The sequence below is a fragment of the Macrobrachium nipponense genome, chromosome 2 (genome assembly GCF_015104395.2).
Source record: "Macrobrachium nipponense isolate FS-2020 chromosome 2, ASM1510439v2, whole genome shotgun sequence".
Lineage (NCBI taxonomy): Eukaryota > Metazoa > Arthropoda > Malacostraca > Decapoda > Palaemonidae > Macrobrachium > Macrobrachium nipponense.
In genome coordinates, this window is record NC_087201.1 from 133,530,898 (window position 1) to 133,545,511 (window position 14,614).

The 14,614-nt window shown below is 36.9% G+C and overlaps 2 protein-coding genes across 8 annotated transcripts in view; one reads left to right on the top strand and one right to left on the bottom strand.

Moving 5' to 3' along the window:
- The window catches only part of LOC135221001 (glutamate dehydrogenase, mitochondrial-like), a 452,434-nt gene that overhangs the window by 249,075 nt on the left and 188,745 nt on the right, over positions 1–14,614 (top strand). The window lies entirely within an intron of this gene.
- The window catches only part of LOC135221000 (RUN and FYVE domain-containing protein 2-like), a 115,362-nt gene that overhangs the window by 23,490 nt on the left and 77,258 nt on the right, over positions 1–14,614 (bottom strand). For 6 of the 7 annotated variants that reach the window (XM_064258708.1, XM_064258709.1, XM_064258707.1 and 3 more), the window contains one exon: positions 11,039–11,936. In XM_064258708.1, the coding sequence (XP_064114778.1) occupies positions 11,640–11,936 (297 nt within the window). In that variant the 3' untranslated portion in view covers positions 11,039–11,639. Of the gene's footprint in view, positions 1–11,038; positions 11,937–14,614 lie in introns of those variants that run through there. The other variant, XM_064258711.1, reaches the window with a different exon arrangement.

Below are 14,614 nucleotides of genomic sequence, written 5' to 3' on the forward strand. Positions count from 1 at the left end.
ATTGGTGGTCGGGGCGAATCTCGGGACTTTACAGCAACAACCTTTCGTATCTTGAACAATTTTCGTATGTAGAGCAAAAAAAATCTTAGTACGTATTTGCTTTCGTATCTCGAGTTTTTTGTATGTTGAGCCTTTCGTATTCGAGGTACCACTGTACGTATATCTAACCACCTCCTCCGCTAATGTATGTTCCAAAGAAACTGATGTATGCGTTGATTCCATATACAACAGACTCGAAGTTTTCTCTCTGACTCACACAAATAATAGAACAAGAAATTCCTTGTCTCAAAATTAAACTTATCTCAAACAATCTATGCAAAATTGGCTCACTTTTTAATTTCAAAGATTGACTGCAGGACTTTATGAGATACAACGTTGTTTATAAATTCACGTCCAGGATGCCCAGCAACTTACGTGAGATCTACTCGAAGAATACTGCAGATGAGATTTTGTAACCATATGGGTTTCAGTTATAGAACAGGTAAGAGACTTAGCAATCCTGAATTTTCTATTATCAAGAATCATGCTGCCAAATGCAAAATAAATGTATCGAAACAACACTTCACAATAATAGGTTACACTATAGACCCGAACCACCTGACTACCGTGGAATTGCTATTAATTAAAAGATTGGTTCCCCCACTGAATAACAACACCTTGGCTTCACCTCTACATCTAGTAAAGTCAATGTCTTGGACCTCACTCTCTCAAGACATTTCTTGCTTTCCTTTTTTTAACTATTTATATTTTTTATTGCATTTTAACCTAAATACTATTGTGAATACTTGTATTTAGTTTTTAATATATATATTTCTCTTTTAACAGACTGAAGATGCACAAAGTTGATGTGCAAAACATTTCCTGATAATAAATCTTGGCCTTCATGTGAAGTATCTATGGACTTCCTGAACTTCTTATATATATAATGATGAACTGTAAGAACTGTGGGAACTGATGTTTGCTGATGGTTTAGTAGTAGAGAAAGAAGAAGAACTGCAAGAAGTTTTTAGCATGGAAAGGAGCCCCAGAAAGAAAAGGACTGAAAGTGAACATTGGAAAGACAGAGCTAATGAGGAGGACATGGAATAAGTAAACATCTAAGTGGATGATGGTACTACAGTGCTAAAGCAGAACAATGAGTTTAACTACTTGGGATCAATACTAATAACAGAGGAGGGAGGTACTGAGAAAGTGGTGAGATAGAGAGTGAAAGAAGCATGGCAAAAATGGAGAAGTAACTGGAGTTGTTTTAGACAAGAAAATGCCATTAAAGCTTAAAAAGAAGATTTATAACATAGTTATCAGGCCTGTACTGTTATGTGGGGCAGAAACTTGAACACTTAAGAGGAAAGAGGAGGGACTGTTGGAAAGAACCAAGATGAGGATGGTGACTGGTGAGATGGATTGCTGGAATATCACCAGTACTGGAAAGGAGGGAGAGTCTAGTTACAAGGAAAATGTGTGGTAAATATTTGTAATGTAAATGAGAAGGCTAGAGAAACTTGTATGAGATACTATGTCATGTAATAAGAAGAGAGGAGGTGGAACCAATCAAAAGAGCTAAGAAGAAATGCCAGTGATGGGGAGGAGTGTTGGCCATCAGTGGATCAGATGGATGTATGTGATGAGGATGGATATGGGTGAAGAGAGACTGGGGAAGAAGATGCAAGGAACCTGAAATAAATGGAAAAAGTTAACTTGAGCGGCCGACTCTGATGTACAATGGGATTAATAAGGTTGAAAGAAAAAGAAGAATTTACAGATTGGCTAAAATTGAGTACAAGGGTCTACAATTTTACATTCTCGGATTTCTCTCAGGAACGTTTCCCCGCATTATTCGCGGAAAATTCGCGCATTCGCAGTATTTTTCTATGAGAAATATCAACAAATTCCTGGGTTTTTTTTTATCAATTTCATCATAAAATGCACTTTGTGATAAAGCTATTAAAAAACCAAGTATGAACATTTTTAGTGGTTTTTCTTGAGTTTTAACTAACAAAATAGGCTGTTTTTAGCATTTTTGTAGGTATTCCAAACATTCGCGGGTTCTAACTATTCATGGGGGGGTCTGGTACACATCCCCCGTGAATACGGGGGGGACCACTGTATATACTCACCCCAAAAAATTATAAATGATTAAGATAATAAAGAAATAGATTATGCAATATTTCATTAGGTTCGTGGTCAAATTAATTGTTCATTTAACTTTTAACTGACGTGTCCCATTGTTTACATACGAAGTTGGCAAAAGCCAACACTTCCAGCAGCTGCCTGTAAGTTTAAATTATTATTTTTCTTTACGTCTAAGCCTTTAGTTTTCTTGTTAGATGTTATTTTTCTACAAATATAGTATGTTTTAAAGTTTTAACTTTAAAACATACTATATTTGTAGAATAAAGTTTTAACTTTAAAACATACTATATTTGTAGAAAAATAACATCTAACAAGAAAACTAAAGGCTTAGACGTAAGAAAAATAATAATAAACTTACAGGCAGCTGCTGGAAGTGTTGGCTTTTGCCGACTTCGTATGTAAACAATGGGACATGTCAGTTAAAAGTTAAATGAACAATTAATTTGACCACGAACCTAATGAAATATTGCATAATCTATTTCTTTATTATCTTAATCATTTATAATTTTTTGGGGTGAGTATATACAGTGGTCCCCCCCGTATTCACGGGGGATGTGTACCAGACCCCCCCATGAATAGTTAGAACCCGCGAATGTTTGGAATACCTACAAAAATGCTAAAAACAGCCTATTTTGTTAGTTAAAACTCAAGAAAAACCACTAAAAATGTTCATACTTGGTTTTTTAATAGCTTTATCACAAAGTGCATTTTATGATGAAATTGATAAAAAAAACCCAGGAATTTGTTGATATTTCTCATAGAAAAATACTGCGAATGCGCGAATTTTCCGCGAATAATGCGGGGAAACGTTCCTGAGAGAAATCCGAGAATGTGTGTCCACAAATCCGGAGAATAACCTCATTTCCAGCATCCGTTATATAAAAGTCGAAGGAAAAAAGTGAGGGAGAAAATTTATATGTCATCCCCTTAAATAAAAAGTGGGGGATATGTCCCCCCCTCCCAACAAATGACGCCCATGAAACAAGATGACAACTTTAAAATCATTTCCATTTATTGTACTGTAATCAACTGACAACTAAGCGAGTCCTGTGAACAAAATCTTATTTATGGAATTCTTTCAGTAATTCAAGTTATCCTAAACTTATTTTCATATAATTTTCTAAGTTGGCAATAGTATACGTGTATAGAAACTTGAGTACTGTACTGTGTATCTTAAATACTACTACGGTATTTCTTTTTCATCTCTAATTAAAGAAATTTAAGTATTTATTCTGAAAATAACTCTTGTAATAAAATATGGCAGATTTCTAAAATAAGGATATTTCATATTCAACCACATATATACACAGTACATTCATTATTTGCTCCTTTTATTTTCCTTATTTTTAATACATCACTGCTGGTCATTTGTCACATTGCACAGTTTATACTGTAAATTTTGTAAACTTTATACTAGACAATATCTTATTATTCTCATAACAGTTATCCTTTGTGGAAACTACAGTGGTACCTCGAGATACGAAAGGCTCAACTTAGGAAAAACTCGAGATACGAAAGCTAAAACGAAAAATTTTACGGCTCTACATACAAAAATTGCACAAGATACGAAAGGTTGTTGCTGTAAAGTCTGAGATTCGCCCGGACCACTGACAACAATTTTGAAACTCGCGCACCGCCAACTGAGTAGACTCGCCACCATCCTCTTGCTCTCCCATTGGTTCCTGATGCTAGTCACCGCCATGAGATCCTTCTCTCCTATTGGTCAACATCCCTCTCATCATGCATCTACTACGTAGCGGCGTGCTTTTTCGGCCACTGCACAGCATCATCTGTATCGTATACACGCAGTATTCGTTCGTTCTAACGATTTCGTTTATTAATGTAAATTCGTTAGTGATTTCATTGTAGTATACTTTATCGTGTTGTGTGAGAACTTTACTCCATACGTATACGTATACATAACATAATTACTTACTGTATATACGTAGTCATGGGTCCCAAGAAACTTGAAATTCACGGAAAGAAGAGGATGCTCTCTTTGGAAACGAAGATGGAGATTATCAGGAAGTATGAAGCTGGTATGCGATTGAGTGTGATCGCCAAGGAATAAGACCGAAATCCGTCGACAATAGGCACCATCCTTAAGCAGAAGGATGCCATCAAAGCAGCTACACCTTCCAAGGGCGTCACTATTTTGTCCAGCAAGAGGACCCACGTGCACGACGAGATGGAAAGGCTTTTTCTTGTCTGGATAAAAGACAAAGAAATCACTGGCGATACGATAACGGAGATGGCAATCTCTCACAAGGCCAGCGCTATTTTCGGCGATTTGATTGCCCAGGCCGAAGACGACGGAGGAGAAGGGACATCAACGCCAGCCCCAGACTTCAAGGCTTCGCATGGGTGGTTCGAAAAATTCCGTAAACAAACTGGCATCCATTCCGTGGTGCGGCATGGGGAGGGTGCCAGCTCAGACACGAAAGCGGCCGAAGTCTTTAAAAAGACGTTCAATGAGATGATGACCAAGGAAGGCTACAGTTCTCAGCAAGTCTTCAACTGTGATGAGACTGGCCTTTTTTGGAAAAAAATGCCTCGTCGGATGTACATCACGGAGGAAGAGAAGAAGCTATCCAGGCATAAGCCTATGAAAGACAGGCTTACGCTCGCATTTTGTTCGAACGCCAGTGGGGATTGCAAGGTGAAGCCCCTACTGGTCTATCATTCCGAGACTCCTCGAGCCTTCAAGGCCCACAAAGTGCTTAAGGAGAAGCTTCCAGTGATGTGGAGGGCTAATGCGAAAGCCTGGGTAACGAGGCTTTTGTTCACGGAGTGGGTAAATCTGTGTTTCGGCCCAACAGTGAAGAAATTCTTGGAAGAGAAGCGCCTCCCTCTGAAATGCCTGCTGGTGTTGGACAATGCCCCTGCTCACCCTCCTGGCCTCGAGGAAGATATCCTAGCGGAGTATTCCTTAATCAAGGTTCTTTATCTTCCGCCTAACACCACCCCTCTCCTCCAGCCCATGGACCAGCAAGTGATATCGAACTTTAAGAGGCTGTATACAAAACATCTTTTCAAGAGATGTTTCAACATCACCGATACCACAAACCTCACCTTGCGTGAATTTTGGAAGGAGCATTTTGATGTTGTGATATGGCCAATCCGACTCATTGACCCAAAAAAAAAAAAAACAAACAAAAAAAAAAAAAAAAAAAAAAAAAAGCTTGGCAGGAGGTTTCGAGGTGAACCTTGAATTCCTCATGGAGGAAACTCTGGCCTGATGCCGTACCCGCCCGAGAGAGACTTCGAGGTATTCGACGTGGGCGAAGCTGGTGCTGCAGATTCAGAAACTGTTGACGATCCGGAAACTGTTTGCAACCAGATCTTGACGAGATCGTTGCACTCGGCAAGTCCATGGGGCTGGTCGTCGACGAGGACGACATCAACGACCTTCTCGAGGAGCACCAAGAGGAGCTTACGACGGATGACCTGAAGGAGTTGGAGGCCATGCAACATAACGTCGTTCAAGAGGAGTTCTCTAGCAGCGGTGAGGAGGAGGACGACGACTCTATGACAACGGCAGAAATTAAGGATGTTCTAGCTGCTTTTCATAAAGTGCAATCATTTGTAGAAAAAAAGAGACCCCGAAAAGGCTTACACAGGTCGTATGCTTGCGCAGTTCGATGACGCTTGCCTAAGTCGTTTCAGGAACATTGTGAAAAGTAGGCAGAAGCAATCTTCCTTGGATAGTTATTTTTTAAAGAGGCCTTTAGTACTAGCAGGAGTAAGCAAAAAGGAAAGAAGCAGTGATACTAAAAAAACAGAAAGTGAAAGTGGTGATGAAGTAGAAATTTTGTAAAAAAAAAAAAAAAAAAATGTACCTAAAGTATAAAAAAGTACAAAAAAAATTTAAAATAAAATAAAAGACAAAAAAATATTTTTTATTTTAGTTTTTTGTAAAGTTAAGTGTTACAGTTTTGTTAATGTGTTTCATAAAGTTTAGTTTATGTATGTTTTCCTTAAATTTTTTTGTGTTTCGTAAAGTTAAGTGTACGTACGTATCTGCCGTTTGTCCTCCTCCTCTGTCGCCACTTTCGGAGATAGCTTTACTCAAAAGGTAAGCTTCCACATTTTACTACATACGTACAATATTTCTTGTATACCATGTACACTAATACACTTTATTTACAGGTAATTAGCAGTACGTATTAAGTTAGGTATTGAATGGTCCAAATTGTTGTAGTATTTCATTGTTTATAGGTCAATTTAGCTTTATCATGAAATTTACTGGGGTGTTTCTGGAGGGCTTGGAACGGATTAGCCATTTTACATGTAAAATGCGGGCCAAGATACGAAAAGCTCATGATACGAAGGCCGCCTCGGAACGGATTAATTTCGCATCTCGAGGTACCACTGTATTTAACAGCATGGCTGCAAAATTTTATTGGAATTTTAATTTTCTCTGATTTGCCAAATTTCTGTGTACTACATACTGTGTATGCAAATTTGCAAATGTAAAACTAATATCAGCAATAAAAGGCCAATTATACTCCACTGAAGTTTGTTTCCATTATTTGCTATTCTTCCTATATGTACCTTTTTCCTAAGATGTTTGTTAACAAAAATTGCTCTCCTGGTTACTACACTTGCTTCTGAAGTTATTCTTTGAACAGCCCAACCTTTTAAAATAAGCATTTCTTCAAATTATTCTTCTTCCCAATATCTTTCCTGAACACCACTAGGTTACTTTTCACAACTGCAATTTCAATTCCTGTTTTCATCAAAATTTCTTTACAAATTACACCTCTAAAAACTGTGCCATGTGACAGTTGTGTATACTGTGAGCCATTTGGTTATCTCCCATTCCTTTGATCTTTTTCTACCAAGTTGTTAATCTTCTTGAACTTTTTTGCTATAAAATTCCAACCAGAGAAGTGACTTTGTTTATTTCAAATGATCACTGTCCCATAATATCCTTGACATATTGTTGTTTTAAAAGAAAATCACAATCGTTGAAACTGTAATGACTACCTGAAAATACAAATAAGCTAAATGTAAGTATAGGTGATGTTTGTCAATTTGTATTATGACCTTAAAATTCTACACATTGATAACATAATGAAAGGCAGGTTTCAATAATAATAAGCAACACCTAACTTCACCCCAGCTAGGTTCCCTAAAGCCCCCTCCACATGACGGACAAATGCACAACAGGCAGATACTGTTGCCAATTTTGTGGGTGAATAACGATCACGAGTGTGGTCTAAGTCATATGTTCGCCTACCTGAGCCTACTGCTTGCCTTGGACTGTTTAGTCTGGTACCACTGTTTAAAAGCATGAGAATTTAGGGCAAATCCATGTAGAAGGGGCTTAAGATAGGTTAGGAAGGGCACACAACCCTAGATTACATAAGGTTAAGATCAACACACTAGCGGGTAATTCTTGTCAAGGGTTACTCGGACAGGTTTTGGGGCACTGTGCCCTAGAATGGTTTATGTGCAATAAGGTGCCCTAGGATGAGTTAGGTTAAAATTATCTTTGTCAGTGAAGCCTAAGGAATCTGAAGGGATAAGAATGGGAAAACCAGTTTTCAGAAATTGTGCAAGATACCAACTAATGTTAAGAACATACGTAAGTCCGTTTTTCAGTATGATCCACAATGTATTGACTTCCACTTGATGGTACAGTATCCAACTACAATTATCAATACTATGCAACAAAACAGCATTAGCAGGTTTATTCTCTAAATTAGCAATTAACCATGTGATAACTCTTCAAATTTGACTATTTCTCTGATGATGATGATGACGATGATAATAATAATAATAATAAAAAATACAATGTGCAATTGAAATACAGTACAGGCAGTCCCTGGGTTACGACGGGTTCGGCTTACGATGTTCCGAGGTTAAGGCGCTTTTCAATTATATTCATCAGACATTATTTCCAGGGTTACGACGCCTACAACGCTCATCTGGCACAAGAAACACGACACCAAAAAGGCAAAATAAACATTTGAAGGTTTTTGGGATGAAAAATGCAATAAGAATGCAGTTTACATAGTTTTCAATGCACCCAAAGCATTAAAAGTAAGGTTTTCTTAGGATTTTTGACGATGTTCCGGCTTACAACGATTTTCGGCTTACAACGCATTTCAAGAACGGAACACTCGTCGTAACCCGGGGACTGCCTGTACTTACAAGCTCTGGGATAAGATTAGCAGAGGTTAATATCAGGAGAAGGGTATTTAAGGAGACTTACTGTCCCCACTACTCTTCATAGTAGCCAGATTCCCATTAACAGCATTGCAGGAGATGGATGTTGGGTACCAACTCAAGAGAGGACACAACAGAATTAACCATCTGATGTTCATGGATGACATCAAGCTGTATGGTAAAAACATAAAGGAAATAGATACCCTAATCCAGAATGTAAGGATTGTATCTAGGATGAAGCTACCTGATAGGAATAGCATCAAACACACAGATGAGACAGGATACAAATACCTAAAGATAATAGAAGGGGAGGATATAAAACACCAAAAGATGAAGGACACGATCAGGAAAGAATACATGCAGACTTAAGGCGATACTCAAGTCAAAACTCAATGCTGATAACATGACAAAAGCCATAAGCACATGGGCAGTACCAGTTATCAGATAAGCTAAGGAGTAGTGGAGTGGACAAAGGCTGAAAACTAGGAAACAATGACAATATACAAAGCACTATACCCAAGAGCAAAATCAGATAGATTATACATAACACAAAAGGAAGGAGGGAAAGGTCTACTAGGAAGAGTGACTGCATTAAAAACGAAAGCAGATCACTGGGGCAATATCTGAAAACCAGTGAAGATGAGTGGCTAAGGAGTGCATGGGAAGAAGGACTAATAAAAGTAAATGAAGACCCAGCAACATACAAAGACAGGAGAACGAAAAACAGAACAGAGGAATGGCACTGCAAACTAATGCACGGACAATACATGAGACAGACTTATGAATTGGCCAGCAATAAAGCATGGCAATGGCTACAGAGGGGAGAACTCAAGAAGGAAACAGAAGGATTACTAACAGTAGTGCAATATCAGGCCCTAGGAACTAGATATGTCCAAAGAACAATACATAGATGGAAATAACATCTCACCCATATGCAGGAAATGCAATATGAAAGACAAGACTATGAACCACTTAGCAAGCGAACGTCTGACACTTTCACAGAACGTAGTACAAAAAGAGGCAAGACTCAGCAGCAAAAGCCCTCCACTGGAGCCTGTGCAAGATACACTTGCCAGCTTGCAGCAATAAGTGGTATGAACACCAACCTGAGGGAGTGATAGAAAATGACCAGACAAAGATCCTCCGAGACTATGGTATCAAAACAGATAGGGTGATATGCAGCAATAAACCAGACTCGACTCTTGTTGACAAAATCAAGAAGACAGTATCACTCATTGATGTCTCTATACCATGGGACACCTGAGTAGATGAGAAAGAAAGAGAAAAAATTTTTAAGTATCAAAACCTGAAAACAGAAATAGGAAGGATATGGGATATGCCGGGGAAATTGTACCCATAATTATAGGAGCACTAGGCACAATCCCAAGATCCCTGAAAAGGAACCTGGAAAAACTAGATGCTGAAGTAGCTCCAGCACTCACACAGAAAAGTGTGCTATTAGAAACAGCACGCACAGTGAGAAAAGTGATGGACTCCAAAGGAGGCAGGATGCAACCTAGAACCCCACACTATAAACACCACCCAATCAAATTGGATGACTGAGATAAGGATGGAAAAAATAACAACCACCTATGTATTGATTTTCTTTTGACTTTTTCTTCAATCTAAAGGTTTTTCCTTCTTCATTTATTTTCCCAACTTATTAACACCCACCTTTCTCACCTCATTACTCCTCGGTTAACTGCGGCATCAGTTAATGGCTATCTGGTTTTACGGTGCTTGTCTAGTGACGCTGTTAACTGGATTTTCTATGCCAATCTCTGGTTAACGGTACTGATATTCGGTTAACAGCACTGATATTCAGTTAACCGCACCGATATTCAGTTAATGGCACCAATATTCAGTTAACGGCACTGTTAAGTAAGTTTTTAGCGCTGTTTTCGCTGATTTTCAGTTAGTGGCGATTTTCGGTTAGCAGCACTGGCCGGGAACGGAAACCCCACCGTTAACCAAGGGCTGCCTACTGTTATTTTTTCTCCTTCATTGTCTTTCCTAATAAGAAAGCAATCCAGTACTTTAACTGATTTATTCCTTCTCTCCAGAGTATGTAATAATGATTAAATTTCTTTAATAAAATTATGAGTACTATTTGTCTTCAAAATAACATTCTTTTTGCTTCTTTGGAATCAAGAAACACTAAATGTACAATTATGGAAAGTTTGACATTCGAAAAAGTTCAGCCTTTCCACATTTTCCATTTATTTTCTTTTTTTATGCAAAATACCATAGTAATATCCTTATGTTTATGGTCTTTCTATGAACTTACACAGTATACAATACGTACTGACCTCAAGCACTGACCTAACTTTTCACGGTCATTTCTGTATACAACCTGTTACTTATTATTGGTGATAATGGTAATAACACCATTTAGCAAAAGCAACATAAGTAAAATTCTTTGCATACAGCACAGTATAACAATTAAATTATGGAGTGCAAAATGATACTGCTGTAACTAGTAAAAATTAAGATGTGAAAACAAGTATAAAATAGAAAAGAAAAAAGATTTAGGTATGAAAAGTAAAAACAAAACAAGAAATATTAGTAAAATTACTATATATAGCAATATGGTTTATGTCATTTATAAAAAAATAAATGTGTAGTTTTTGTGATCTAGATGAACAAAACTTGACAAACCAAACAGGGAAAGAGGCAACCAAACTTAACAATGAAAAGTATGAATTTGGAGTGTGGCAATGAAACTCCAAAAGACTGTAAGTTTCCTTTATTTGGCAATAACTGGCAGGTGTAGTACATGTTTATGCAATAGAATTACATTATTTTATCACAACAAACACAGGTAAGTGAGGGCACAGCTTCAGCTTATATGTGTCAAATTTATCAGCATTATTCCTCAGGGTGATCATGGCTGCCTCAGCTGATAATGTAAGACCACTTGGCTGAAGGTTTGCCAAATTTTGTTAATCTATTAAAGCATTCCTACTCTAACTTGAAACAAATACATTAATATAGTCTTACTTATAAAATAATTCAAACTTTTCGTTACTAAACAAATGAAAGACACCCATGGCTATATCAATTTAGTGTGTAAATGCAGCTTAACGACCCATGAAATTATATTCAGCTCTATCAAATAAGTTCTGCAAGAGTGCCAGGATCAACTGTGGAGATTACATGATTGAGTCCATGCAAGGAAGAGAAGTGATTCACAGCAAAATCAATAGTAATACAGTATTAATGCATGATAGCTTTACCCATGTACAACAACCCTATTTCTTTATCATATCTGCCTCAACCTAATAGTGTGGTTTTCTAAATGCTGAATGTATGTCTTCCTTAATCCTGCTCTATCACAAACTGCCTCCTGTTGCCTTGGCCTCAATCTCAGACATACTTGCAGACTTGCCCACCCCTGACTCTTGTCCCTTTCCCTCAGCAAATTCCTTGTCATCTACAGAACATGTAGGGGGCTCATAATACGATTTGGACCGAGTTCTTTGTCCTGGTTCTGAGGTTTCACAGGAAGACTGTGTACCCTTGAATACATACTGTGACTCCAAATTGCGTATAGTCTCAGCCATTTCTGCAGCCTTGGCCTCCAGTCGCCCGATGAGTTCTGTTTTCTGTTTTAATGAGCTCTCACACTCCTGAAAAGAACACGGCTTTGAGCTGATGAATAGCCACTTTGCATAATAAAAATCTTTTCAATATATCTAGAATGCAACTTCCATGGTGCTATCTTAGGTTAAATTTGATCAGCTGCAAGAGAAAAGGCATCCAACCACTAAACAAGCAATTTATCAAAGACATTAGAGCACATTAACTAACCAATAAGCAATACAGCAGCTATATTAGATGCAAATGGAAGGTGGTTCAGAAATATTACACATCTAAAACATCACTACAACAATATCAAAAACAAATTATCACCATAATAGCATTATCAAAAATAGAGATCAAAACAAAAACCTAGTATCTGCATGTAGCTAGCTTAACAACACACAACTAAGATGATCTGGTACAGACAAAACATACCCGTAAGTTGTAGCTTCCTTATGGCAATCAGGATTACCCACAACTAATCATTATGATATGATATGTACGTAAGAAACCTTAGAAGTATCAGAGTTTTATCTGCTAGTTACAGTGAATCTTGCTCTATAACGCAAAATAAATAACAAAATGACCTGTGAGATTCTACGGACAAATACTAAGATAGGCTGTCCCATGTCTACTCAAACTGTCAATATATCAAGTTGCAATTCAACAGGGAGCAAATAAAAATAATAAATATATGGAAGTTTTGGATAAGATTACTGAACATGAGTCCCAAAAAGTAAATCAAATCCAGAAAAAGCATGCATCTTCCTATTCATGAAGCAAAATATATAATGTTCAAATTTAGACATAGAATAGCAAGCATTTTTGTAAAGTATAAGAAGTAACATAATAAAAAAAAACACTTTATATACACACAAAAGCAGGCAAAAAATTAAAATTTGTGACACTATTAAAAAAGGGGAATCAGGAGACTATCCTCAACAATATTCCTTGCTAAATGGTCCAACACAAAGAAACTTACTATGCACCAGAAAGTTGTCTTTAGATAAAAAAAAAGTTATGAAAAAACAAATGAAGTGATGTGCTTGACAAGCAGTGATCTCTCATCAGCCCATATAGTCAGCTAACAATTTACCTAAGTCATTGCTTGTTGAGTAGATGGATGTCCTCTTCACTGTGATAGCCAGGATTCGAGATAACAACTGAGAGACTAAGTATTTTGACTTCAGTGAAAATGAATAGCCCTATAAACATGACAAACAACAAAGCCCCCGAAAAATTTTTTCAGCCTTAAGCTACTTTTAAGTGACAATACTAAAGACTTTTTACCTAAGACATTCAAGACACGAACTACAATCATAGAAAAAAAATGTCATAAGAAATTCAATGTATATTACAGTGTTACAAAATATACAGTAACGTTCAGATATCAGCTTAGCTCCTGTACAATAGTCACGAGATAATAAAAATATAAACAAAATTTAAGACAAGTAGAAATACAGTATTAGGAGTATGCCAAGAAACAGACAGATACAATAGTCTGAAGCTTACTGAAACTTTTTTGACAAAGTGTGTATTTGTGTTCTGTGAGAAGTACAAAATGTCTAATACAGTAGTATATGCTATACATAACTTACAGATATAAAATACAATAAAAAGTTACTGTATTGTAAACAGCTAGGGATAGTACAAGAAAGAGTATGAAAAGTAACAAGAATACTTATAATTCATAAGGCAACAAATATTGCAGTTGCTGATATGTAAACCTTTGTTATTTGGTGCATTAGTAACATACACAGCTATTACAATATTCACATCCTTGATATAACCTTAAATCAGCAACAAAATGACTATGAATACCAAACTATGAGGTTTACAGAATAGTAAAATTAAAATGGGGGAGGGAAAGCTCTCAAGTGTGGCTTGACTTCCAAAAAATTTAGTTGAGATGCTAAAGACTTAAAACTCCAATTCATGGTCCTATACATGGTATAGAAACGTTGCAATTCTAAAAAAGATTTTTCAACAATCTTGCAACTCCTGTCCTCACTTTTTGTCATTTTGACTTGAGGTTGTACTTAAGTTATTTGGAGGATAATTAGGTTCTGAGTAATTTTGAAGATTTATAAGCATGCTACTGATTTTTTGCGTTTTCTCTTGTAGGCGTTCCACCAACATGCCCTTCTCGAAAATTTCCTGTTCACACTCCTAGAGGGCAAAGAAGGTGCAGGTTAGTAGAGAACATCAAAGAAAACATAGACCAGGCCTCAAAGTTTTGGTCTAGTGGTAAAAATATTAAGATTAATTATATTATCCAACACCCAACAACCTTCTTAAAATCATAGTAGTATATCATAAAATTGCATAAAACATTCAGTCTATGAGGACCAAAAGTTTGGGCGATGTTAGCATTAGCAAGCTTTTCTACTTTAGTATATAAAGATTATGTCATGCAAACAAGTTTATTGTCTACAACCAGAACACTTAAAATTTTCAGGTGCTGGCTACACTCATTTCTATTGCTTTCAGATGATGAATTTGCAATGATCTTGGGTGCAATGACATACATGCCATGTCTCAGTATATAAAAGAAGTTGTCATGTGTGAACTGTATTCAGTATGCCCACTTATTAGCAAAGAATATAACTGTATGTAACTGATAATGATAAAATATAAAATAAGCATAGAAAATTCAAGATGATAAATTCATTTTTGTCAGCAACCAGAAAAAAATAAAAAGTTATAAGAAAAAGGGTTAATTTCC